Raw genomic sequence first — 26,349 nt, 5'->3', positions numbered from 1 at the left:
ATTTTTAAGAATAAAGACTTATATTTGTTATTAGGATAAAATTCGAAAAATAGCAGATTCAAAAATTCTGGATAAAAGTATTTGAAAAATCGGATAATAGATTAATGTGCAGAATATCAAATTTATACTAAACATACTCAGTACAGTAATGCATAAATTTTGGAAAATATGTTGGTGAAAATTAACGTCTTCTGTAAGGGGAAAATTTAAAACACAAGGCTAAATATTTCAATTTTTATTTTTTTTTCATATTCCTTGTTCGGATCCCTTCAAACTTTCTATACTTAAGAAGGTTTTTGAAAACTATCTATAATAAAAATATGAACGCTTCATCTCTTTTATTGAGATAAATATCGAATTTCAAAAACCCCAACTTGTCACATTTTGCCCCACGTTGTTCTAATAGAAATTTTTATTATTATCAATTGAAATTGTAAATATGTATTAAATAATTAAATTCCTTTAAAAATCTAATATTTTACATGTCATTTCTTATTTTTTATTCACATTATTAACACTTCGTAGAACCCTAACTAAAAGTGTCACGGATGAACCAAGTGGCAGCCGCTGCCACTTATCGGATTTTACATAATATTTTAATATTTTTACATATATTTTAACGTTCGGAGCCTCAGTCAGTTCTTTTCTGGTGTCTGAATCAGAAATTTTATCTCCTTCGGTACTGCTTCTAAAGATTTCTAACCATTCGATGTTTTCATCTTTATCAGAATCATGGAGTAGGGGAATGTGGTCTGCCTTTTAATACGGCAGCCTTTGAATTTTTAATTTTTCTCTTATTTTTCAAAGCAAAAATTCTACTTTATGAACAATAGTTAATACTATTAACTATTTTCTATTAACTTCACTTTAAAAAAAATGGGATTTTAGCTTTGGGAAATAAGAGAAAAATTGAAGCATTCTGATTTTTACGCATTTAAAGATATGTCACTTTTCCCTATATTTCATCTCAATAATTAGCAAAAACACTTTCAAACTGTTCTTTTAGGGCTTTTAAACATTAATAATCAAGAAAATTACATCTGCAGAACGTCAAACTCCCATATAAAATGCATATGGCAGCAACTGCCACTTGGTCCATCCGAGTGCAGTTTTTTTTGTTTTTGCAATATATTTACATTAATATTTAATTTTTATTAAAAATTTTATAACGAAAAAATAGCCAGGTAAATTCTGCACACATTTAATCAGGCCTCCAGGCGAAATGATATATTCTTCACTATAAAAAATAACATTGAAAACTAAATTGGCAGCGGCTGCCACTAGGGTCCATCTAAGTGTTAAAATGTACATTGAGCAAAGTATTTTTTAATGAAAGTACAGTGCTGTCTCTCTATATGCACACTCTCTATATGCACAGCTTTTGTGTCGGTTGCATTCAAAATCAATTTGTTTACATTTTGACAAAGGTGACAAAGTAATAAAGAAAATTATTTTCTTAGTAACTCATTTTTCTTGTTTTTAATTTTTTCTTTATTTTATTTTTTCTGTCTCATATTATATTTAAAATAACACGGAAAATTCTAGAACACTAAAAAAATGATAATTTATTAAAAGTAAGAAAAAAAACCGTTGGGAATTTCAAAAAAAGTTGTGCATATTCAGAGAGAGAACTGTCAAAAAAAGTACCCAAACTGTGCATATAGCGAGACAGCACTGTAGGAACACATACATCCCCATATTCCCAGAAATATTTATAGGTCTGACCCTGTTATCCTACAATTTAGAAACATTTTTATAAAATGGGTATAAAGTTGTAGTTTTGATGTTAAAGTTTATGGCCTAGCATTTGGTTTCCTACCTTTCTTAAATTGTTAGTCAAAATCTCATAGTTTTACTTTGTTTCTGGTTTAATAAAGTTAATTTAGAGATATTTTTCACTTGGACAATAATTATCTACTATTTTATATAAGATGATTAACACTGAAACAGCCTTCGGGGAAGATGTAGCCACTCTTCCGTGGCGGGATAAAACTGTTGAAGATTTTTCACTGTAATACAATTTGATGAACAATTTGTGAAATATATTTTTTCAGGATGTCTTCATCAATTTTGCCGCAATTACAAAAATGCCATAAAAAGTATACTAAAGCCATTTTCTTTAGCTTTAAGTGACATATTTAGGCATCAGTGGGCTTCAGTGTATCAACACTGAGAAAAAAAAGAGGGTGCAATTAACTTTTTTTCCTCGTAACTTTAACACTTTTTAGGTGTAAAAATATATCAACATTTTTTAATGTTAATTTTACACCCTTTTAAGTGTAAAATTAACATGAAAAAGGATAACTTTAACCCATAATACACCTAAAAAGCATAATATTTACACCGATTTCGGATCAATACTGCAGAATAAAATTAACATTTCCGGAATGTTATTTTAACTTTTTCGGATTTCTCTCAGTTAAGCGAAACAATATTTCGTATCTCCAGTTTAAAATTTCGTCTGGAAAACTGGTGGCAAATAGCACTCCAAAAGTGGCTATATCTACCCAGGCCGGGGCAAGTGTAGCCAGTGTGTCATACTTTTTTCATTATCCTCTCTAGAAAAAGGCAAGGATTTTAGAGCTTTGAACTACACTGTTTCATATAGTCAATATCCTAATGCTACTTATGGAACATGAAAATATTATACAAGCCTTATCATTTTTTCACAAATCAAAAAAATCAAATAAAAAAAAAACCTCATTTGCTGGGTAAAAGTACCCCGGTCTCCTCTACTGCAATTTTTCTTCTCAATCGGTTTGTGGAGCTAAAATAATCATGATAAGGCTCAATTTTGTTTAAAAATAGGAGAAAAAATAATTTTAGAGTTGCCCCAATTCAAAGCTGACCCAGTTCTCCCTAAATTTGATAATCATCTTTTTTAAGAGATTAAAAAAAACTCCCACATTTTTCGAGTCGTTACTTTTTGAATTAGCTCACATTGAGGGCATCTACCGGGAAATGCTGTGAACTAGTGAGAAGTCCAATCCGTCCAATCAGAATTCACCAGCACACAAATAATAATATTTCGTCGGCCGGCAAGGTGAAAAAGCCCTCCTGCAAGTGTAATCCCATCAATTTGGCCAGTATCTTGTGGCAGGTTGACGTAGCACCCAATTATCAGTTTAATAAGTGTTCAATTGTAGACAAATAGTGATAAATGAAGCTGATTTTCGGTGAGTTCGGGGGCAGAAGGAAGATTTCGTTGGAAACATTGAGATAACCTCTTTCTGTATTTTGTGTCCAGGAAGCATATTGCTGTGGCTGTTTGGTCATACATGCTCAGCCCTGTATCCTTCATCGAGTGACGTGGTGGACCTGACTCCTGCGAACTTCGATCGGTTGGTTCTGCAGGGAGATTCCGTGTGGATTGTGGAGTTCTATGCTCCTTGGTGCGGTCACTGCAAGAATCTGGTTCCTGAGTATCAGAAGGTCGCCACGGCACTCAAAGGGGTAGCTAAGGTAGGTGCTATTAATGCGGATGAGCATAAGAGTTTAGCTGGGCAGTATGGGGTGCAGGGTTTCCCTACCCTGAAGCTTTTCAATGGGAAGACGCCCACGGATTACAGTGGTCAGAGGACGGCTGATGCCATGGCTGAGGCTGTTCTGACCGAGGTGAAGAAGAAGGTGAAGGCTGCACTGGGTGGGAAGGGGGGAAAGAGTGGGGGAAATGGATCAGGAGGAAGTGGAGGAAGTAATGATGTCATCGAGCTGACAGATTCCAATTTTGACAAATTGGTCCTGAACAGTGATGACGTTTGGCTGGTGGAGTTCTTTGCTCCCTGGTGTGGTCACTGTAAGAATTTAGCTCCGCACTGGGCTAAGGCAGCCTCCGAACTGAAGGGAAAGGTCAAATTGGGAGCTCTGGATGCCACTGTGCATCAGTCAAAGGCACAGGAATATGGAGTTCAGGGCTATCCCACCATCAAATTCTTCCCCGGTGGCAAGAAAGACAGAGATTCTGTGCAGGAATACGACGGAGGCAGGACATCCTCTGACATTGTCACATGGGCTCTGGACAAATATGCTGAAAATGTTCCGGCTCCGGAGGTTCATGAGCTCCTGTCTCAGGATGTCCTCACGGAAGCCTGTGAAGGCAAAGCCCTGTGTATCATTTCTGTCCTTCCGCACATCCTGGATTGCAATGCCAAATGCCGCAATGGCTACATTTCCGTCCTCCGGGACATGGCTGAGAAATACAAGGCTAAACTCTGGGGCTACGTGTGGACAGAAGCCCTGGCCCAGGAGAAGCTAGAACAAACTTTGGGAATCGGAGGCTTTGGCTACCCTGCCATGGGAGTTGTTAACCTCAAAAAGAAGAAATTCGCCCTGCTCCGGGGCTCCTTTTCCCGCGAAGGCATCAACGAATTCCTCCGGGACATCTCCTACGGACGTGGCCAGACAGCTCCCCTTCCCGGAAATGGCGAAATCTCCGTCCAAACGGCCGAACCGTGGGACGGAAAGGACGGACAACTGCCGGAAGAAGAAGACATCGACCTGTCCGATGTCGTCCTGGATGACGTCAAGGAGGAACTGTAGACATTCTCAACACAAACCATCTTCTAGTTCACTAATCAATGAGACTGTCTCCCCGGAAATCATTTTCTCTTCAGATATTTGTAATTTTATTCTTGTTTTTTTTTTTGTAAACTTCCACTGCGAGAGAAAATAAATATTGATGTAAGGAAAAAAATTAAAAAATCGTAAAAAATATTTATTGAAGTTTTCTTCTTAAAATCGAATAATACAGGTTTTTGATGATGCTTTGAGATTTTTCTTCTAAAATCGAAAATTGGCAATTTTTCAGTCTCCCCGTCTTTCATGATATGTTTCCTACCCTAAAAATTCTCAACTTAACCCTCAATTGACTCAAATTTAGTGTTGAATTTACACAAAGTTGGCAAAGTTGAAAGAGCGTCAAAATTTACTTCAATTCAAAAGGGGTGATTCATTCCTTAAATTTATTGACAAAGGGTTGTCGTTTCTCAGGCTTTTTGCAAGGGGTGACTCATACTCAGAAACCCTTGTCAATTTCCCGTGAAACTTAAAAATTCCTCCGCGAAACCCGAAAAACCAGAAACCGTAGCAGTAAAACTTAGAAGTAGGTCGCTCCTTAAATTTTTTCTGGTTTCGTAAAATCTGAAAATTAATCTCGGCAATTTTTTTAGGTTCCGCAACTCTAGAAAAATAACAACTAGTAAATTTTGGTTCCGCCAACCATTTTCATATTCTGTGGGGCTTTGCGATTACTTGCAACAGCTTTTGTTACTGTTCTTTGGTGTCCTTGATTTCACAAACCAGGTTTCTCACAGATTCTGAAAACTCTGGTCTGTAAATCTCCCGAAGGTTTCTCAAAATTTTCAAGTTTCTCTACTTTTCAGAAACCTCTGAATATCTTTCGGACTTTACTAAAAACCTTTCTGTGGTTTCTAGAATTTCAGAATACCATCTGAAGGTTTCTGCAATATAATTTTGTAAACTTTTTTACCGTTTTTCAGTGAACCTCATGGCTCCGTTCAGTAATAATCTTTCAATGATTCAAAGCCAAGCCAAACCTATTCGAAAATCTACCAGAGGCCAAATTATTGAAATCGTACTCGCACTCGTCAGCTCTTTAGAGGCCGAGAGAAATCCACTCGCATACCCGGCAGATTCAGATCCTTTTGTATATAAAGTACTTGCTGCACGTACTCAGCCACTAAAAAGCTGACGGGTGCGAGTACGATTTCAATAATTTGCCCTCGCCTAAAGTGCAAGTTCACGTACTCGCCATTTTAGCGCTTATTGTTCTATCAATTCAAATTTCGGTATTCTTGATAGAATGTTCAATCGTCAACTGCCAAGAACACCTTCAAGTCGGCACAGAAAAAACCTTAACCGGAGATAGCTCTCAAATCGGGAAAGTTATTATTGAACGAGAGGAATACAGGAAGTTCCCAGGAGTTCCGGCTTAAGTGAAAACGAATTGAAAGAATTTGATATGAATTGCCTACTATTGGGAGCTCATTTATAAAATAATTTTTGAAATACCCCTAAATGTATGCAAATATTTTTCAAGCGAGAAATTTGAAATACACTTCCTATGAACCATTGGCGCTGAAAATAGGCTGAAAAATTGACGTCGAAAATGTTTTGCATACGTCATGGCGTTTCCATAACTTATCCCAAAAATATCTCCTGCAGTGATGCAATTTTGCTACTGGAGTTAATTCGCGGGCTTTTTTTCGGTCCCGAAAAATTCTTTCATAGCGGAACTCCCTGTATAATTCCCTCGCGAAATCCATCAGTTTTTTTTGGAATTTCCAGAAACCATCAGAAGATTTTCCAAGTTTCGCGAAACTCCGAAAATTTTCTTAAGTTCATTTAGTTCCATTAAACCCTTTGTAGTTCTAGCGGTTCTATTGGATTCATTAAAAAAATTGATATATTCGGAGATTTCGGAAAACTTTATGAAAGTTATGAAAAAAGGTTTGACATTCTAAAGATTTCTGAGTTTCGCAAAATCTTAAGAATGCTTTTTTTAAAGAATGTTCCCCAGTCCTGTTTCGTGAAGCCTTTCTGAGAGATCTCTGATTTCAGAAAATCTTCTGAAAGGTAATGAAAATACGGGAATGGAAACCTTTTCAAGGTTTCTCGCGTTCCTCGTATCTTCTTTCTGGTTTGAAGAAATTCTCTAAGAATACACAACATTTTCTAATTATTGTTTCTGCAATTACAGAATACTACACAATAAACTCAAATCCTACAAAATTGTGAAACCTAAAGGTATCTAGGTTTTCGGGCAAGCTTAGGGAGTGTTTTCAGAAAGTTTCTTCGGTTTCTCTGATTTTGTAACAGTTTTCAAAGTTTCTCAGTCAAATGTTCGAGTTTCGCAAAATTTTGAGTGTCTTGAACTTCAAAACCTCTTTGAAACTTTTTGCTATGAAGTTTTTCGGGTTTCACGAAACCATCTGAAAGCTTCTGGAAATTCGAGAAAGAAAACCTTCCGAAAACTACTCGGAACTCGTGAAATCTTACGAAGACTTCTCAGAATTTTTTTCGTTTCTTTGATTTCGTGAAACCATTTGATGTTTCTTAGTGAATCACTAGGAGATCCTCTAGTTTCGTGAAACTTCAAATTCTCTCAAATTTCATAAAACCTTAGAGTTTCTCAGATTTCAGAGTTTTCTGATTTTTTTTTAGGTTTCGCGAATCTTTTCGGAAGCTTCTAGGAAAATTAGTTAAGTTTCTTTAGTTCCGTAAAACCCGTAAACCTTGTGAAAATCTGTCGAATTTCGGATTACACGATCCGTTTGGGAGTACTTTGTGATTTTCGGACAACTTTGTAAAAGTTTCTCCATTGAATTTTCTTAGGTTTCTGAAGATTTTCGGGTTTCGTTGAACTTTTCTTCTCAAGTTTTTTTTTTTTCTTTTTTTATTTGATTTATAATGATTATGACTACTCCATTTTTAGATTCGACCGCTATCATTCCCGTTATTCTTGGATTTATGGAGTTTTTAGAAATTTGGGTTCCTGTAGTTTCAAGAAACGTCCTTTCCAGGCAATTACTGCATGGGTTTCTTCATATGAGTCGCCCCTTTATAATTTTACAATCATTTAAAATTTGTCTTAAATTACCGGATAGAAATTTGTAATACTCGAAGAAACATTTTCTAAAAGTGTCCAAGACTAATAACAACTTAAGACAAGACACCAACCCGTTACGAAACTGACTGGTATACTCTACGTTTCATCTGATAAATGATAAGTATTTTTAAGCATATATAAGCATTGACACAAATGCATGGAAAAGGGTAATTTTCTTTATCATAAATGACTTGTTCAACGAAAAGAGAGAACAAAGAAGCGGAGACACATACCACCACCGAAAAAATCATGAGTTTCTGCTCGCAATGGAATTAAATTGTGATTTTTTATTGAACTAGCGCTGTAACTTGTCATTTCTCTCCTTTATGATCTTCTTAGTTAGAGAAAAAATAATTTTTTGAAAGATAACGACACATTTTTCGTACGATGTGTCTCGGCTAAATGTAAAAAAAAATTGAACTAACCCCTAGGGCGATATCTCTCAATGTTTGTCTTCTCAAAAGAAAACCTATCGAAGGAATGTAACTCGAAAAAAATGCTTATTTCGTTTTTGATCTGATTGACAAAAATTCCGAAAGAAAATTTTTCTTATTCTTTACAACTCTGCGAACTCTGCAAAATAATTTTGTAAATTTTTATTTTTGAAAATTTATCAACTGATGCCACTCAACGCTAACTTTTCCGGACATTTAGAGCGCAGAAAATTTCCGCTAGGGGCGCAGCTATTGCTTTTGCTGCAAAGATTCGCAAGATGCATATGCTTCACGTGGGGCAAAAGTGCCCCGGAAAAGGTCAAATGAGGGTTAAGATCCTATTCCTACTAAGTAAATGAGTAAATAATACTATCCTGGCTACTTGTATCTGAACACACTGTTCTCATCGAATTCCGGGTCCATCTTCTCGAACTCGGCGGCGGATCGTGTTGTTGGTGTACTGGCACTTGTGGAAGATTCTGCATCCATCACATCGTAGTGACGTTCCTTCTTGCAGAGAAATGGGAAGCAGATGTACCCATAGTAGCCCCCAAATCCCAGGAGAACCACAAACATTATCAGGGTCACAATTCCCCAGAGACCCTGTTTCTTCTGCGTTTGTGTCTTTGCTGCTGCCCCATCGCTTCCGGACTGGGGTCCAATGTATCCTCGACGTCCGGAAGTGCTCTTGCCACTGCCAGATCTGCCCACAAGGGGGCTCGGCAGGGCGAAATCAACACCTGCAGGATGATAGTTGTGTCAACAAAGACGCTCAAGGAAAATTGAGGACTTCCGGGAGGGAATACTTACACAGAATCACCAGCAAACACAGCACAAAGTACTTGGGCATGATTTAAGTACGTTAAAGTGGTGGGAAAAGGTGAAAAAGATGATAAAATTGTGTGAAAAAAATGATAAAAAATGCAATGAAAACAAAACAAACACAAAACACTGAGATGAATATTTGAATTGCTCAATATCCCGGTAGACCAACCTTTCCATTTCCAGCTGACTTTCAACAGCTTACATGAGTGCCTTCGCTTTTATCAATCCGTACCGGTATCGTGTATTCATTCATTATAAATAAAATAAATAAGAATTGTGTAGAATAATAATTTTGGTAATTCTATGATTTTATTTTATTTTTATATTTTAAAACTTCGCTTTAGTTCCGTAGTAAATGGATTATTTTCCACACCGTTGATGATAGCAACAAAATCGATTTTTTTTAGTTATTCGCTGCATACTAAAACGAAATCGTAATTTTGGGTTGAAATAAACTTGTTGGAATTTCAAATAATAATTATTTTAAAATTCAACTTTCAACCGGAAAGGATTCAATAGCAGAATTTGGAAGATTCACCTCTTGGTAATTTCTCAAGTACAACAAATAATAATAATTAATATTTTAATAGTAATGAAATGAACTAACATAACGAATACTTCATTCAACTTACTGGTCGAATATGTCTACGATTATTGTGTTGATGTGTAAAGTAAATGTAAGAAAAGAAATGAAATAAGAGATTAATGGTGTCTACACACTAGAAGCAATTTTCGTCAAAAATTGCCTTTTTTGAAAAATTCTGACGTTTCTGCCTACGGGAAATTTTCTTTAAAAGGCATTTTTTTAAAGAAATTGCTCCTAGTTTGTAGAGGCAAGTTAAAAGGTTGAATGTAAATTGATTATAATTGTGAATAATTGTGCTGTGAGTAAGGAAAAGAGTATTAAATGGACAGCGCACGAAAGTGGACGTGTTTTTAGTTTCGCTCCCAGAATTTCCCCAAAATCTCTACACATCAATGTGCAAAAGAATCAATATCGTTGTGACGCGGGAAATTTGAAAACACTATGCTTATTTTTCAGAATAAAACTTTAATTTCTTTTGTTGCGGTGCTATTTTTAAATATTCTAACGATTAATTGAAGAACTCTAGCTAAGAAGTGCACAGTAAAAACAAGATGAAATTCGCAAGTTGAATTCTATTAGTTGAACTGAACTAGTTGAAATTTCGAATAACAACCACTGAAAAAAAACAACTTTCAATTGAAAAGGAATCAATTAAATTGCAGAATTAGTAAAATTCAACCTTGGGTAATGGCACAAATGTAATAAATAGTAGTAATAATTATTATAATAGTACTAAAATGAAACATCAAAATAGCGTTAAACTTCATTCAATTTACTGGTTGATACTATACTGTGGGATCTCAGTGGAGCAATAGGATGTACCATATTCACCACACGAAAAAACTCATCACCTTATTATTGTTTGAACTGCTAAAAATGTAAAAATACACGTAAATACACGATAATAATATGCTTAAATAATAAAATGAACATTTATTTGATGATACTTAATCAAATTTTGACCGCATTTGACAATTTTATTCACCACTAAATTATTGCCAGGTAGAAATTCACCATGGTAATTTACCATTGTAAATTATCGGAAATACTGCCAGTGGAAATTTTGGCAATTTACCCATCTCTAAATAGGCAAGACAGCTGGTCTTGGGCGGACGAGATCTCTGACTCGACTCTCAAAGTTGTGAGTTCGAGTCCCGCCCGGTGCAATCAACTGAATGTCGAGAAAAAGACATTTTTCATTGTGATAAAACGTAATAAAATCCACCGCCTCTGCCCAAAAACCTTCAGAAACACGAAAGAAGCATTCACTACGGGGAAAGCGTTCCTGGGCGATCTACGATCAGCAGATTCTTCCAACACGATGCACCTTGTAATGATTACATTAGAATACCAAAGAAAGTGTCTTGATACGATTAATAATAATAATTTGCTTTTCAACTTTGCTTGCTACGACAATCGTTTGAAATTTACTACAATTATCAATGCTTTCTGATTACACACGATAATCGTAGTAATTATTTTTTAATGTGTACTGTTTGTTAATGCATTTCTTTCAAACAGTTGAATCCTTTTGTTCTGACTACTTTTACTCCGCGCAAAATTCGTTCTGCGGCATATTTTTTCATAAGAAACCTCCTGCGGGTATGCAAATTCTATATAATTCTATATCCCGAAACTGAATTCATCATAATCATAATTTATTCATCGTCAATGACTTAAGATCGCGGCACATTTAGCTGTGAGTTAGATATTTGCTGGGATTCTTTACAATCTCAGCTTTGTTGAGATCAGCAATAGATGACTGATACAGAAATGAACACAAATTCGATTTTGCTTAACCATGAGTAGATATCAATATTTGTGAAAGTATTCAAATCGGTCTTCATTATCAATTTGTGACTATGATTCATATCTCTTCTCTACGATTCGTGTGGCACACGCCATTACCGATTCAGAACATATCGACTCGAATATTAGGTTGAATACCTAAAACCAATTTTTTAAAATTAATTTTTGTTCCAATCTAAGAGTATGACATTATTTTCTCATTAACTCCAGTAACAAATGGTAAAAAAAACTACTAAGCTTTAAAAATTTAATACAAGGTCTCTAGTAGTCACAGTTTTCTTTTTAAATAATCCGTAAAGGTTTGGAAATGAATTAGTACAACTCTGATAAACTCAGATTTATTTTACGTAAATTTGTTTTAAAGAACACGAATAATTTTTTCCATTAGGTGTTTTAATTTTTTTTGTTTTTCTTTTCTTTTAATATACACTCAGATGCTTACAAGAGGTCTTCAGACATATTTGAAGATTAAATTCACTACACTTCCAAAATTTTATTATTCTGAATGAATTATTTTGTGAAAAATGAAGAAGAAAATGTAGAATTATTTTGTGAAAAAAAATTTGTATTTTAATTTTGATTTTCAGATTTCAGAATGCAAACATTTTAGATAACTTAAAAAATCACAATTTTTTATTTGAATTTTGGATTGAATTTCAATGTCATGCCAAATACCAAAACATGTATTCGCCCGGCCGGCTATTCGTACTGACTTTACAGATCCTACTGAGTATATACAGCGTATTTATGTGAGGAAAGTACTAATTTCCATACTTTCTATGTATATACTATGTATTTACGTGAAAGATATACAAATTTAAATATATAGTCAAGTAATACGTTGTATCTCTACGCAAAAAATACTATGTTGAAGAAGTGCCCGGAATATATCGAGTATAAACTTTGTATTTCTGGTTTAAAGTCCCTACAACTACACAACCTTGCTGTGTCGGTGTGCCCGCCGACCATTTTCTCTCTATTTGACAAAGTTGTGACATGTCTGATGGTGAATAAAAATGTGCGTCGCTCAGTGGAAAAGGGTAAGTTTTCCTTAATTTTATTAATTATTTTAAATCAATTCAATCAAAAGGAACCCCCTTAAGTCCATTTTCACACAAAACAATCTGGAGATAAGTGTGCGCGGAAGTTTTCGTGAACAAATTTGAGGAAAAATAAAGTACATCATTTTTAGTGAAAAAATGGTTTAATCTTCTTGAGGTTCGTTCCGGAAACCACTCACATTCAATATACTTAGCTTTTGCGTTCAGCTGAGCATCTTGATATGAGGGATTAAGACAGAAAGAACACTTATGCCCTAGACATACTTACGACTTAAGCCGAGAGACGGCTTACTGGAAAATGATAGAAATGCGATTTAACCATTATTTCGGATATAATTACGCTAAATCGTCTCTTGGCTAATCCTTAAGTCTGTCGAGGCCCTTAGCATATTGTTGATAATCTCTGTTGAAAGACGGTTCTGTGAAACAAGTGTATGCCGTGCGTGTAAAAAATTCTGCGAGAAATGATAATGATGGTTAGACAGAGTCCGGTATTTGATTGGATGTGGTCCACAGAGATATTTCAAAATCTGTAGAAAATTTTCATTTTCTTGCGCATAGTAATATTCAATTGGAGTTTTGAAAATTTGTACGTTATCGTCCTGTTTATATTTTTTTCAGATTATTAAAAGATCGAGCAGCCAGATCCACCAGGATTGTTACGTTCCCGGAACTACTATCGCACGCAGTTCAGTTACCGGAAGTCCTCTATAATGCGCTCTACTATGGATAGTTGGTAAAGATTTTCATGCCCATGCAAACAAAGCGAATAAAACTGAGTGCATGGATAATGCGATGTGATGCTCAGAAATTAAGTACAGGATTTGCAGGACTTTCAATTTCGAGAGTATCGCGAAGGAGGAATAGGACGTTCTTCAAATCTATGAGAGAAATATCCGCTAGGATATTCTCCAATACTTGTGACTGCAGAGGATGGATCTATAGATCTCACCTGTAGATCTCTATCCCTCCTCCTCGATACTCTACTAAAGATTGAAAGTCTCGCAAATCACGCGCTTAATTACTAAACGTCAAATCGTATTATTCCAGAGTTCGTTTTTATTTACTTGCACTGCTGTGGGACGCAAATTTTTTACCAAATATGTGCCTAGCTACATTGTATTTAAAAAAAAATAGTTCCGAAAATAAATATTTATAGAAAATAAAAATATTGTTTTTACTTAGTATAAATAACCGAAAAATACTATGTATCGAGTCAGTACCAATACACGAAAAATACTTAGTATAAATAGTCGAAAAATACTCGGAAAATTTGATGAAAATTTATGAGGAAAATCAAGTAAATACAAAGTAAATGTACACAGTATATACTCAGTATAAATGTCGACTCACGCACACTAATGATGAGTATTTGGGACATTTCATACAAAATCTACTATGTATTTTATATGGGCATACTAGTTTCGTACTAAGTATTATACTCAGTTTATACTGAGTTTGTACATAGTAGATAGCCGGCCGGGCGCTTACAAATTTATGTCACGAGAATATGATTGATTGGCATCAACAGTTCAACCGGGTAGTTGTTGCTCAGTGAGCTCAATTTTTTTTAAAACTGATCCCTAACCTCACTTATCCCTGGCACCCGGAAGGTTTGTTTTGATCAGGAAAATGAGTGCTTTTGAGGAGAAACCAGCTGCTGGGAGGTACACATCAGGCCCTAAGCAATTAGGTAAGGCATTTTCCGTTGAAAATCATACAAATCAATGGCTAATTTGGTGTATTTTCCAGGTGATCCTGATGACAAGTCATTGCGTAAGGTGGAACTGGAAGTTCTGATCCCGAAAGTCATGCGAGATCGCGCCAAGACAGAAAAATGCGTCCCAGAAGTCTCAGATTTTGAGCAGTGCTGCAAAGACAAGGGATTGCTGATGGTGTTTTCGTGCCGGAAGGAAAATGAGAAACTGAAGAATTGCCTGACCAAATGGTACCAAGATGAGACGTTCAAGAGTGAATGCCGGCAGATCTACCTGGACGAGAGAACAGAATTCCGCCGGACAGGCATTATGAAGAAGCACAGGAATTTAGCTGAGAAACAATGAGAAATTTTGTAAATAAAAGTTTATTGTTTTAGGGATTGAAATTGTGTCTTCTGGGATAGACTTCAGTCACAGAGAATTTGCTGAATTTGTCCTGTAAGCATTGGTTCTTGTCGTTCTCAAATTCTTCGGGATATTTGACGTGGAGGACAAGCAATTCCTTTCCGCAAGTCTCGGCTACTCGATAGAGTCCTTGCAAATCTACTCCAGTAAATTCAGATTCATTTCCGGAACTGTCGTCCGTGAAAAAGACCATGTAGCTGGAGTGATAGACTTCAGGACTCTCTCTGTATAGCACTGAAAGGGAATGACTAAAGGTCAGATGAGGACAAGTCAGGAATATCTCGGAGAGACTCACAAAAATCGACTGCAAACTTCATTCCTGATTTCACTACCCATTTTTTCCCCCTGAGATACTGATAAGCCACAAAAGAAGATGGGAAATTCTTCTTCTGGGAGCAGAAGAGATCAAAAATTGCCTGAGTGCTGAGAATCTCCTGATCTTCCCCCAAAATCTTCAGGCACTTCAGGCAAAAATGAAGGAAGAAAGCTTCTTCCTTTGAAAGATGAAGTTTATAGCTCTGTATTTCTTGTTCTGAATCTGTCCGAGAGATCTTGGTGCCAAAACATCCATTTTCCTGGAAACCTTTCATAGAATTTTCATCTTCAACTTCTACAAAGAAGCCTTTGAAAACTCCCGAATGTTGGTAAGAATTCTCAATACTCTCTACGGGAAAATGACTAACAGTGCTTGATTTAGATGCCCCACGCTTTCTCCGAAAGAGCATTTTTGAGAAAAGTGGAATTTTCCTCTGGAAATTAATTAAAAACTTAGATTTTTGCGGAAGAAATTAATCCACCAAAATGTAAACAAAAACAACCCAATAAAAAACTAGTCCGCTTCACAAAACTGAAATGTCCTTGGAAATCGCAGAATTTTCCACATTTTTCATGATGACAATTCCGTTGGAATTCCAATGGAATGACGAACAACAAGTCATAAAAACGGGGCGCGAAATTAAGAGGGCATCAGGGGCATACAGTAGACTCTCTCAAATTCGGGCATTTGGGAATGAAATGTTAGCCGAATTTGAGAGAAATTCGAGGAATTCTCATATTATTGAGTTTACATGCTCATTGCTTTTATAAATTTCATGAAAATCCCTCAATAATGCAAAATCACATCAAAACTAAGACAAACCATGTCAAATTTGAGCATATTTGCTTCATTTGATAAACATAATCGAACTTGAAAAATGTCAACAAACTTTTTTCGAATTTAACTGCCGCCTGAATTAAAAAAAGTAGCCCGATCTTAAAAGAGCCGAATGCAGGGGGATTCTGTAACAGTATGACAATGTCATATGGCAATTTTTTTTTTAAGATTTAAATTCGGAAGAACCAATCGAATAACCGAATTATGTCGGTTACCAAGAGCTTCATAGAACCCTTTCCCCAATTCACTAGGATTCAATCTTATTCTGTTTCCGAATTTATCATGAAAATTTGTCATATGACATTGTCATATTGTTACAGAATTTCCCTACTGGATGACTCCTTCTTCAGGAAGCTGTTCAGATTAGATTTCGAGAATTTCCAAGGTAAGATCTTCAATTTTTTTTTCAAAAACTCAAACCAATCTTGTCAGGCTTGCCAAGGATCACAAGGGACCCAGAAAGAACTCAGGGAGTCTACACATTTTTTTTTAAAGTAACGAGAACCCACAGAGAATCCGAGAAACCCACATATTCTTCAAAAAAAAAAAAAAAAAAAAAAAAAAAAAAAAAAAAAAAAAAAACTTGAGAAATCCAACCATTTTCAGGAAACCCTGGTAACCCATACGCTTTTCAGGGAGCCCTGGGAACCCATACGCTTTTTAGAGAACGCTGGTAACCCATTCGCTTTTCAGGGATCCCTAGAAACCCATATTTTTCAGGAAACCCTGGGAACCCATACATTTTCAGGGAGCCCATATGATTTTTTTTAGAAAATCCGAAAAACTGATAGTTTTCAAGGAACTTACAGAACTCTCAATTTTCAGGGAACTCGGAAAATTCAAAAAAATTTCAAAACACCCAGGGAAACCATCCGTTTTCAAAGAATCCGTGGAACCTGTTATATTCAGGAAGCGCAAGGGGCCTATACGTTTTTAAGGAAAACCGAGGAACCCATAAATTTTTCACAAAATCCAGAAAACTCATACATTTTTCAGGGAACGCGGGAGGGACTCACATATTTTCAGGGAACTCATAATTTTTTCAGGGTGCCCAGGAAACCCGTATGGTTGTTTATGTAATCCGAAAAACTGATGCGTTTTCCAGGGAATCCGGAGAACTCATTCATTTTCAAGGAACCCGGAGTACCCATAAATTTTTCAGGAAATCCGGGGAAACTAAGTTTTTCAGGAAAAACCGTATCTTTTTTCAGGAAATCCAAAAAACTGATACGTTTTCAAGCAACCCGGGAAACCCATATATTTTTCAGGAAATTCGGAAAACCTATAAGTTTTTCAGGAAGCCTGGGCAACCCATCCCTTTTCAAGAAGTCCAGGGAACCTATATATTTTCAGGGAACCTGGTAGACCCCTACGTTTTTAAAGTAAACCGAGGAACCCATATATTTTTCAGGAAATTCGGAAAACCCATAAATTTTTCAGGAAGCTCGGGGGGGACCCATCTATTTTCAGGGAACCCATATATTTCTTAGGGGGAGCCAAGGAAATCCAAACAATCTCAGCGAACCCGGAAAACCCATGCATTTTTCAGAGAGCCTCAGGAATAGTTTTTAGGAAAACCGAGGATCCCTTCTGTTTGCAAGGGAGTCACGGTGAACTAGGGTCGGAGGTCCCACAAATGTATAACTTTTAGAAAACGAAAACCGATAATTCGGCAGAAGCCAGCAGATTTATGGCCATACAGATCGTCGATTACACGAAGAAGGGATTATTGAACTACAGTGCTGTCTCTCTATATGCACACTCTCTATAGCTAGTCCGTTTGTAGACTCGCCCAGGAGCGCCTTCCCCGCATTGTGGATGCTTCTTCCATGCTCCCGGAGTTGTTGGGCGTAGGCGGTGCATTATATTACGTTATTAACATTTGAAAATTGTCTAAATTAGACATTCAGATCTTTGCACCGAGCGGGACTCGAACTCACAACAGTAAGTCGAGCCAAGGAATCGATCCGCCCAAGAGCCAACGGTCTTGCCTATTGCGCCACTGATTCTTTATTTGGAAAATAAAGAAGACGTGTCGCTTCTTTCGATGTCCACTTTATTCTCTCTTCTTTCTATTGATACATGATATTTATATGATTGCTTCGATTGCTTTCCCTTCGATCTTCTTCGTCTTTTTATCAGATATCTATTTTTAGAATTTTAAGATCTTATGCTGATTTGAATTTCGCAAGATGTACATTCCTATTCAAGGTAATAATATTGTGATTTTTCGTCAATTAAACATCAAAGAGTGATCCATATAAGCCGAAACTTTGAAAGATAAACATTCTCAGAAAATTAATATTAAATATTTTCACATTGTTATGTCGATTCAAAAATGAGGACACTTAATACAGTAGAGTCTCTTAAATTCGAACGCTCGGGGGGTATTTTTTACATTTCTCACCTCTCAAATTCGAACGATTTTTTCAAAACTAACGAAATTTATGTGAGATTAAATTGTACTTTGAAACAAATTCCCGTACTTTTTCACAAATCTTGAGTGATAACATACTTCCTTTTCCTTTTATACGATCATAATGTCTGTAAACATTCAGGAAGAAGCACATAAATATGATTTTCATTCATCCAGAATACGAGCTGTCTAACATAACCTCACAATTGACAATTTGAATCCAAACGGCGTTCGAATTTGAGAGATTCAGATTTGAGAGACTCCCCGTCAAATAATATCTGCAGATATCTTTAAGATTTCTGTAGAGAAAATCTACACCTCTACAGAATATCTGCAGATAAATTCTGTAGATATTCTTACGAATTTTATTTGGGCTTGGGACAAAATTCGTCAGAATATTTCGGCAGATTTTCTGACGAATCTCTAGATGAATTTCTGTAGATATTCTGTAGATTTTTTCTACATTCCAGACTTTCCAGACAAGATGTGTCAGAAAAGAGATGGAAAAATTTTTCACTGAAGTTTGCAAAATTCTATAGAGTTATTCTTAGTGATATCACGGTGTTTATGTAAAATAAAGAATTCTGCGACGCCGTGTTACAAGTAGAGAAAAGTGAAGTGAAAACTTTAAACAGAGTGTCGACCAAAATTTCATGTTTTTGTATCATTCGATTGGCGATTTTTAAGAAATTAGTATTTTTGCTCGCAGTTTTTTTACTTATCTAAAATGTGTACTCGGTAATGCTTGTTAAGCAGAGCATACAATTTTCTTTATAACTTCTACAGTTTCTTCATAAATCAACAATATTTTTGTGAAGTAATGGAGGTTATGCAGATTTTCTAGGGAGAAATTCTGCCGAGAATCTGAAGATTTTCTCTGAATGTACTAGAATATACCGTTAAAATTCAAAAAAAAACTCCGAGTAAAATCGGCAGGTAGAGCAATGATTTGACGGGATCTACTGTATTACGATTTATGATCGTGAGATCTAACTAAACGTCAAATAAAACTTGGACGTCAATGGTCAAAACGCTACCTGAACAAACTTATTTCGACGTTTATTCGCTTTCAAAAGGTTCTTACTCACCTCTGAATCAGATACTCCATCATTCACGCACGAAACAAAATATTCACACAACATTCATTCATTTACATTCAGGTAACGCACAATAACACTCAACTGATCCAGAGGTGTGCAAGAACCGTTGAAACCGAATAAACGTCAAAATAAGTTTGTTCCTGGTAGCGTTTTGACCATTGACGTACATGTTTCATTTGACGTTTATTCGGTTTCAACGGTTCTTGCACGCCTCTGGATCCATACCACCCTTTCACAGGATTTCGTATTTGGATACCTTCAGTATCGATGTTATCGATTGCAAAATGGTAATTGTTGTAGTTAGTTCCTATCTCCATATTTAGGTTATCATCACTTCAACCTTGATGAACTGATTCATGTAATACAAAAAATCGTATTCAAGGTATTTAAGACTTTCTATCTCGATTATATTATCTGTGGGCCTATTCTGCTGTTGAAACGGAGCTTATCACGCCTAAAAATCACGATTTTGCGTGATGCAAATACACATCATACACAGAGCTTTGGCTCTGTGTGCGTGGAGATTTGGCGCTTTCAGCGACATAGCATGTGTAGTAGTGAGGAAAAATCGTGAAAATGTCTGTTATTTTAAAAATCATGCAAATTTTATCTCGCGAGCTCCTGGAGGTCCCGAGATGAAAAATTAAATGCATTTGAGGTGGAAAATTGCAGTTTAACGCAAAGAAATAGTTATTAATATTCTTTCTATTAATTTTAAGAAATATATAATTCCCAAGTTTTCCAATTTTCCATATAAGTTCCCTATTAGTAGTTATGTTTCGATTTCAACGTTAATATATGTTCAAAGAAAAGTCCTAATTTGTGACAATATGTTTTGTAAACAACATTGTTATTTTGTAAATAAAGTAGAAGGAGTCAAAGGTCAAATCCGTGTTCATTTTTTATCTAAAATATAAACTATGAAAATCATGGTTAATTCCACCAAGTTGATAAATATTTTTAAAGAAAATAAGCCAAGCTTATTTTAACAGAACAATACCTTGTGGAAAGTGGCGAAAATTTATAATATTGTATTTTCATACAATGCAATGATCGGAACCATCGGAACCATCTTAGAGTAAATTCTACAGAATTCAGCAAAATTTGCCGGATGGGTGACTTTGTAATTAACTTTTGCGATGGTGGCGACGGTAGATGCTTCGATCTGACTACTTACTCCGGGAAAACAAATTTTCTTTCACAAAATCTACGAAATTTCAGACCAATCACTCATAAACAATACCCATCAAAACTTCGTTCTACAATTCCGTGTTTTTTCTTCTTTTTTTCCAGCGACATACTCAAGAGCATAAGTTTCATGCTGTGAAAAAATTACTGCTAAATTTATGAATACCAATTCTGACACATCCGTCTAAAATATTTGCGACAATTCATAATTTATATGAACTACTTTCAAAATTTGTACACCATTTTCAACTTAATATTTCCCCCTTGCCTGTGATTTCTCGAGATTTCACAGAAACACATAGTGAAAACTATAGATTAAAAGAGAAAATCATTGAAAATTTTAATTTTCTTGCTTGGCACAGTAGTTGCAAGAAAACTTATTAAAATTGGCTAAATTTATGAAATAGAATGTCCAACGGTAATTATTTTGAAATTTCATCACGCAGCCAAAGAGCGAATGAGAGAGTGCGAGCGAAAGCAAGAGTGTGCTCAAGATTGACAACTGCAGTGGAGTTAAATGTAGTTGACGGATTTTTCCAGAGTTTATCGCGAATTTTCTTAGTTGGTAAGTCAAAGGACAACAATTTTAGTCTCGTGAAAGGTGTTTGTGTGCTTTACAGTGATTATTTTGTTCACAATTTCATTTAATGTGGGCCGAAGCCAGCCTCACACACACAAGCACTATCACGAAATTAGTGATAAATCTGCGTTTCACAGCAGAATAAGGGCCCTGGTCAAAGTGATTACTTCATTGATTTTGACGGCGATCAGGTGTGTGTGGTCTAACTTTGAAAACAATATTAATCTATGGGTAATTGGGTAAACCCCATCTTTTTATCTTATCAAAGCACTATCAAAAATGTAAGATTGATGTCTGGGAATACGATGCGAACCTTTGGGAAAATATCAAAGAATAAGGAGAATTTTTTTTCCGTCATCAAATGCCTTTATTACTTTAAGACGTTTAAGAGTTTGTGATCGCTTAGTTGATACTGGAGTCGATCCAGTTCCTGAAGGCAGAGGTCTGGACGTAGACGGAAGGAGCGACTGTGGTGCCACATGGAGTGACTCCCCAGCTCACAATTCCAATGTGCGTCCAGGTGCCACCCACCTGCTGAGACAGAGGACCACCGGAGTCACCGCTGCAGGCACTGATTGGGCCACCACCGGCACAAACATTGCTTGAGGCGAGATTGTTGCAGGCTCCAGCAATGACGGAATTCATGAGATCGCAGCACTGTTGGTCCGTGACAACGGGCTTATTGGCACGCTGGAGACGATTTGGCATGCTAGGAATAGCGGTGGTGGAGGTTGAGCCCCATCCGGCAAGAACGGCAGTACCAATAGTCGGAGCTAGACCCTGGGTGGGCAAATTGATAGGTTGAACGTTGGCATTGAAGACAAGAGATGCAGCCAGGCGACCAACAGCAATGTCATTGGGAGCAACACCTCCTGGGTAGAGTGGATGAATGACGCGCTCGTCAATCATGTGGCGTTGCTGAGTAGTTGTGATGGTAAGATCTGTAAGACCGCAAGCAGCCCAGATGCTGCCAAGATTGGGGATCTCAGTGAAGCAATGAGCAGCAGTAAGGATCCAGTTGTTATTGATGATGGAGCTACCACAGATGTGACTGGAAGTACCAATCAAAACCCACTGCATAGAGCAGATGTAGGGGAACTCGCCAAAAGCAGCATCCTGGCCATTTGTGATTCTCTCATTCACAAAGGCCAAACGAGGACTGCTCACATCAGTGGCTATAAATGGTAAAATATCCTTAATACCTGAACTTCCAGGTACTTAGAACCGTAATGAAAATTGGGTGATCGTCTTTTGATTCCGAGTTATCGAAGGGAGATAGAACGTAAGATTGGTCCGGTAAACGATTTTATGCATTTCGAACTACTGATTGTAGGCTTCTTACTCATGAAACATCAAACGATTTCTGCTTGATATCGGCTACCGATATCGATCTCAGTTGAAGATGGGCGATCGATAAAATCCTTATTATTGACACTTTACCGTTGGTTTTTTTTTTCCAAAATAAATCATTATCTCCAGTATCAGAAGTTTAAAAAAAAATTGTACAAATTGGTACACCGAATAATAGGTCAAAAAGGTAAAAAATGATCACCCAAAGAAGCGAAATCCATGTAAAACTTACTGGGGGCAGCCAAAACGGCGCTCACAAGAGCCAAAACAGCCACAAACACTTTCATCTCTGCAACGATCACTAAAACTCTCTTTTCAGCCTCAAACTGCTTCTACTTTTATACCTTTTGACCGTGAATTTACCAGAAGCAATTCCTCACAATCTTATCGAGGGGATTTGGTCATTTTCCCAATAAGAATGATACATACGCAAAATGGTATTAAGTGGCAATCTTATCGAGGAGGAAATATCGTACCATCTCGATTATGTTGCTACTTTTTGTGTCTATCAGGGCTTGGTGAAAACCATAAAATCGTGCCTCCGTATACAGTAGATCACAAGACTCCTGGGTGATAAAAGAAATCATCTTGTTTTGCTCGAACTCTATAGACACCTTTAGTGTAGGAATTGCCAAATGTTCGGACAACCATTTCCCGCCAAAAAGTATATTCTTGCATCTGCTAGAACTGGCTACTAGTATTTACTTAGGTAGCCGCAACGTTCCTTTAAGAGATCGGGCCTCTCGCATTAACCTATTCCAGTCCTGGAAGCGTTGGAGGAATGGTATGAGGGCAAGGGGCTAACATTGATTCACGATGCTAAACTTACACCATTTGATGATGACAAGACTGTGTTGCCCCCTATCTTGCACTCCCAGCACAGACCCATCATGTGTCAAGTCACGGCTTCTATAAAGCCTAGAGACGTACCTTTTCGTAGAAGGTTCTCGACAAATCATCGGTTGCGCCTACCTCTGTCGTATCTGCATTTGTTTTGTATCTGCATTCAGTGCTAGCTACAATACAGACGTCCCCTCTTGCGTGAAATGCTGACACAAAAGAAATACAGATACGACAGAGGTAGACGCAACCGACGAAACGTTGATTCAGCCGTGAGAGACATTGATCCCAAACCGGAGAAGTACGAGCGTTTTGCGGAAACAGTGAAAAATATTTCGAGGTCGTGCATTTAAAGAGGATGCTGCACTAGTTACATTCCTGGTTTGCCTTCCTAGATATCTAATTTGATGTCGGATTACATCCAATCGATGTGAAGCAAATCCATTTGGTGACGCTACAACTGAATTTGGAACTGCATTGGCCGATGCTGTTGCGAAGAGCTGTCGGAAGCGCTGTGTGTCAACTGTTGAAGGTCTCAACCTCACTCAGGCTTGGAGGTTGATACGACACCTCGGCAACGACCTCACCACCGACAAGACTCTTCCACAAGTCACTGCGAATCAAATCGCTCATCAATTGCCTACTCCTCGTCAGATCTCTTCTCATCCCAGTAATGACTTACGGTGCTGAACTCATTTTCGCAGCTGACTGCGAAATACTAAGGCGTCCAGCGGTGACCTTTAACAATTGCGTTAGATACGTTTGTGGTCTCGGTCCTCGCGATCATATTTCTAGGCACCGCAACCATCAGAGAGCGGTTTCTTTTCTGTTTCGTCTGATTTCATCGGGTCGTCCGCGCTACTTGACCTCACTCCTGATTCCTGGGGCCTCTGCCAGTGTTCGGGGACTCTTTTGGAGCTCACTCTAACCAGCTATCGCGAACTATTTTTGTCGACAGGGTTGTCTTGTTCAACTCCCTTCCTTTGCATGCCAGATCATCTTTGATCGGTATCGCTACATTCTACCAGACTGGATCAGGCTAAATTCGTTTCTCTTTTTCCTTTCTTTCTTCTCTGTTATATTTTCTGACTTTCTTTCTTTTTGAAACCATGTAAGAGGGGCAGACCCTATTGGTATTGATTGAAATAAATAGTAATAATAATAAATTGCTCTTGAATGGCAAAGTTGATAAAACCTCTGCTAAGCCAAAAATAATCCGGAATGTCGCCTCAGAGGTCGATCGCCTGTCCACACCTTTTTATGTGGACGAGCTCACTTCGGCTATTGAAACGATGAAAAACAGAAAGATAGCCGACATTGACGGCCTGTACGCTGAACAAATAAAAAATTTTGAACCCATCACTGTTGACTGGATCATTCAATTCTTTAACCATTGCTTGTAACATCGCAAAATACCGAGTGAGTGGCGAAAAACTGATGTGGTGGCAATTCCAAATCCCGGAAAAGATGTCAACGATTCCGAGGAGCTACCGCCCAATTTCTCTTTGATGTCATCTTTTTAAAATGTTTGAAAGTATGCTGTTGAAAAGGATTGCACTTGTTGTAGAGGACAAACTTATCGTTGACGTGTTGACTTATCGAGAAGCCTCCTGGTGGAAGGATCAGTTAGTCCCCGGGAACTGCCCAGGAGCACCGATTTACTTCCGATGAAAGCCCTAAATACGCATGGAGGTTCCTTCCTCGCTCCCACTGTTGACTAGATCAGAGGTGTGCAAAAACCGTTGAAACCGAATTAACGTCAAAATAAGTTTGTAATAGTAGCGTTTTGACCATTGACGTACATGTTTCATTTGACGTCTATTCGGTTTCAACGGTTCTTGCACGCCTCTGGACTAGATCCTCAGACTTTTAACCATTGCTTGTGTCATCGCAAAATTCCGAAAGAGTGGCAAAAAGCCCATGTGCTGGTAATTCCGAATTCCGGAAAAGACGTCAATGATCCGAGGAGCCATCGTCATATTTCTCTTTTATGTCATCTTTACAAGGTTTTTGAAGGTGTGCTGCAGCAAAGGATTGCACACGTCGTAGAGGATAAGCTGATCAGAGAGCAAGCAGGATACCCCTCTGGGAAATCCAGCTCTGGTGAAGTACTGAACCTCGGCAGCCTTTGACACAGTAAATCAGAGAATTCTCCTTTCAAAGATCTACAATTTTACAAAAGACTACGGCCTCCCAGACCGTAGCCGTTCAGACAGCTTGATGTTGTGCAAGTAAATCTTCCCCAATGATGGCTTTCTTCATTTGGGGCGACACTCCCACGGCAGACTCGGAACCGATGAATTCGGACTTCGCTCCTCCCACTGCGAGGCGGTCAGCCTCTTCATTACCTACAATACCACAGTGCCCAGTTTTGATGGCCTTCTTACTTACTTACTTAAGTAGCCACTGATATCCCTTTTAGAGACTAGGTCTTCTACACAACCTCTCGCCATTCCACATGATCTAAAGCCAGTATCCGCAAACGTCGCAGCACTCCCAGAATTTGACATCGTCCACTATGTTTTTCCACTTCGTTCGGTGACGTTCCCTCTGGTTTTCCCTCATAGAGTGTCCTGGGCATTCTTTCCTTTGTCAGACGGTAAATGTGACCGAGTCAGTTCAATCTTCTCGCCGGAATAGAGGCCGCAATGTCGGCTTCTCCATGAAGCTCCTCCAGTTCAAGGTCCATCCTTGTTCGGAATTTCCCTGGAGCTGCCTCGGGTTTTGATGACGAAGTTTTCTGATGATGAAAACTTCGTTGTTCTCCTAGATTTTGAAACACTTCACCAAGACATTAAAACCCAGTTGTATTCCTAGGTTTTAAAGACCTTCAAAGTATCAGAACCCGGTTGTTCTTTCAGGTTGATGGACCTCTTAAAACCAAAATTTGGGTTCCTCCTAGGTTTTGAAGGAATTTAAAGCACCAGAACCTGGTTGCATTCAGAGTTTCGATCACCTTCATGCAATCAAACTCTGATTGCTCTCCCAAGTTTTGAAGATCCTGGTTGTTTCTCCAGACTTTGAAGGCCTTCATGAAATCCAAATCTACTTGTTCTCTAAGTTTTTTATGACCTGAAAAAACTCGCAACCAAGGACCGAACGACCGAACCGTCAACCGAGAGAAATCAGTAACCAACCAAACAAATTATGTGGAACCAACTTTTAGATCAAAGAATAAAACTCCCCGAAGTTTGAGCATTCCGCAAAGTCTGAGTCCAGTCTATCACTCCTTTTTCCCAATCCATTGGCTGAAAGAG

At 37.6% G+C, this 26,349-nt stretch overlaps 6 protein-coding genes across 6 annotated transcripts in view; 3 read left to right on the top strand and 3 right to left on the bottom strand.

Moving 5' to 3' along the window:
- Positions 1-26,349, top strand: part of LOC129806037 (cytosol aminopeptidase-like) — a 489,987-nt gene that overhangs the window by 323,231 nt on the left and 140,407 nt on the right. The window lies entirely within an intron of this gene.
- Positions 2,982-4,713, top strand: LOC129806042 (protein disulfide-isomerase A6 homolog). Its single transcript, XM_055854357.1, has 2 exons — positions 2,982-3,176; positions 3,248-4,713. Exons 1-2 carry the CDS (start codon positions 3,161-3,163, stop codon positions 4,537-4,539), a joined length of 1,308 nt encoding a protein of 435 aa, XP_055710332.1. The 5' UTR covers positions 2,982-3,160; the 3' UTR covers positions 4,540-4,713.
- Positions 4,700-9,046, bottom strand: LOC129806058 (uncharacterized). The gene is made up of 2 exons (XM_055854375.1): positions 8,872-9,046; positions 4,700-8,801 (listed from the first exon to the last, which is right to left on the bottom strand). The coding sequence occupies exons 1-2, from the start codon at positions 8,909-8,911 to the stop codon at positions 8,440-8,442; spliced, it is 402 nt and encodes a 133-aa protein (XP_055710350.1). The 5' UTR covers positions 8,912-9,046; the 3' UTR covers positions 4,700-8,439.
- On the top strand, positions 13,925-14,440 carry LOC129806059 (COX assembly mitochondrial protein homolog). Its single transcript, XM_055854376.1, has 2 exons — positions 13,925-14,035; positions 14,095-14,440. The coding sequence occupies exons 1-2, from the start codon at positions 13,975-13,977 to the stop codon at positions 14,403-14,405; spliced, it is 372 nt and encodes a 123-aa protein (XP_055710351.1). The 5' UTR covers positions 13,925-13,974; the 3' UTR covers positions 14,406-14,440.
- On the bottom strand, positions 14,415-15,284 carry LOC129806055 (uncharacterized). The gene is made up of 2 exons (XM_055854372.1): positions 14,761-15,284; positions 14,415-14,699 (listed from the first exon to the last, which is right to left on the bottom strand). The coding sequence occupies exons 1-2, from the start codon at positions 15,188-15,190 to the stop codon at positions 14,434-14,436; spliced, it is 696 nt and encodes a 231-aa protein (XP_055710347.1). The 5' UTR covers positions 15,191-15,284; the 3' UTR covers positions 14,415-14,433.
- LOC129806052 (trypsin-1-like) lies at positions 21,246-22,574 on the bottom strand. Its single transcript, XM_055854369.1, has 2 exons — positions 22,485-22,574; positions 21,246-22,077 (listed from the first exon to the last, which is right to left on the bottom strand). Exons 1-2 carry the CDS (start codon positions 22,537-22,539, stop codon positions 21,305-21,307), a joined length of 828 nt encoding a protein of 275 aa, XP_055710344.1. The 5' UTR covers positions 22,540-22,574; the 3' UTR covers positions 21,246-21,304.

This window comes from Phlebotomus papatasi, chromosome 3 (assembly GCF_024763615.1).
Source record: "Phlebotomus papatasi isolate M1 chromosome 3, Ppap_2.1, whole genome shotgun sequence".
In the NCBI taxonomy this organism is placed as follows: Eukaryota; Metazoa; Arthropoda; class Insecta; order Diptera; family Psychodidae; genus Phlebotomus; species Phlebotomus papatasi.
The sequence above is the reverse complement of the archived record's forward strand: the minus strand, read 5'-3'. Positions and strand labels throughout refer to the sequence as shown.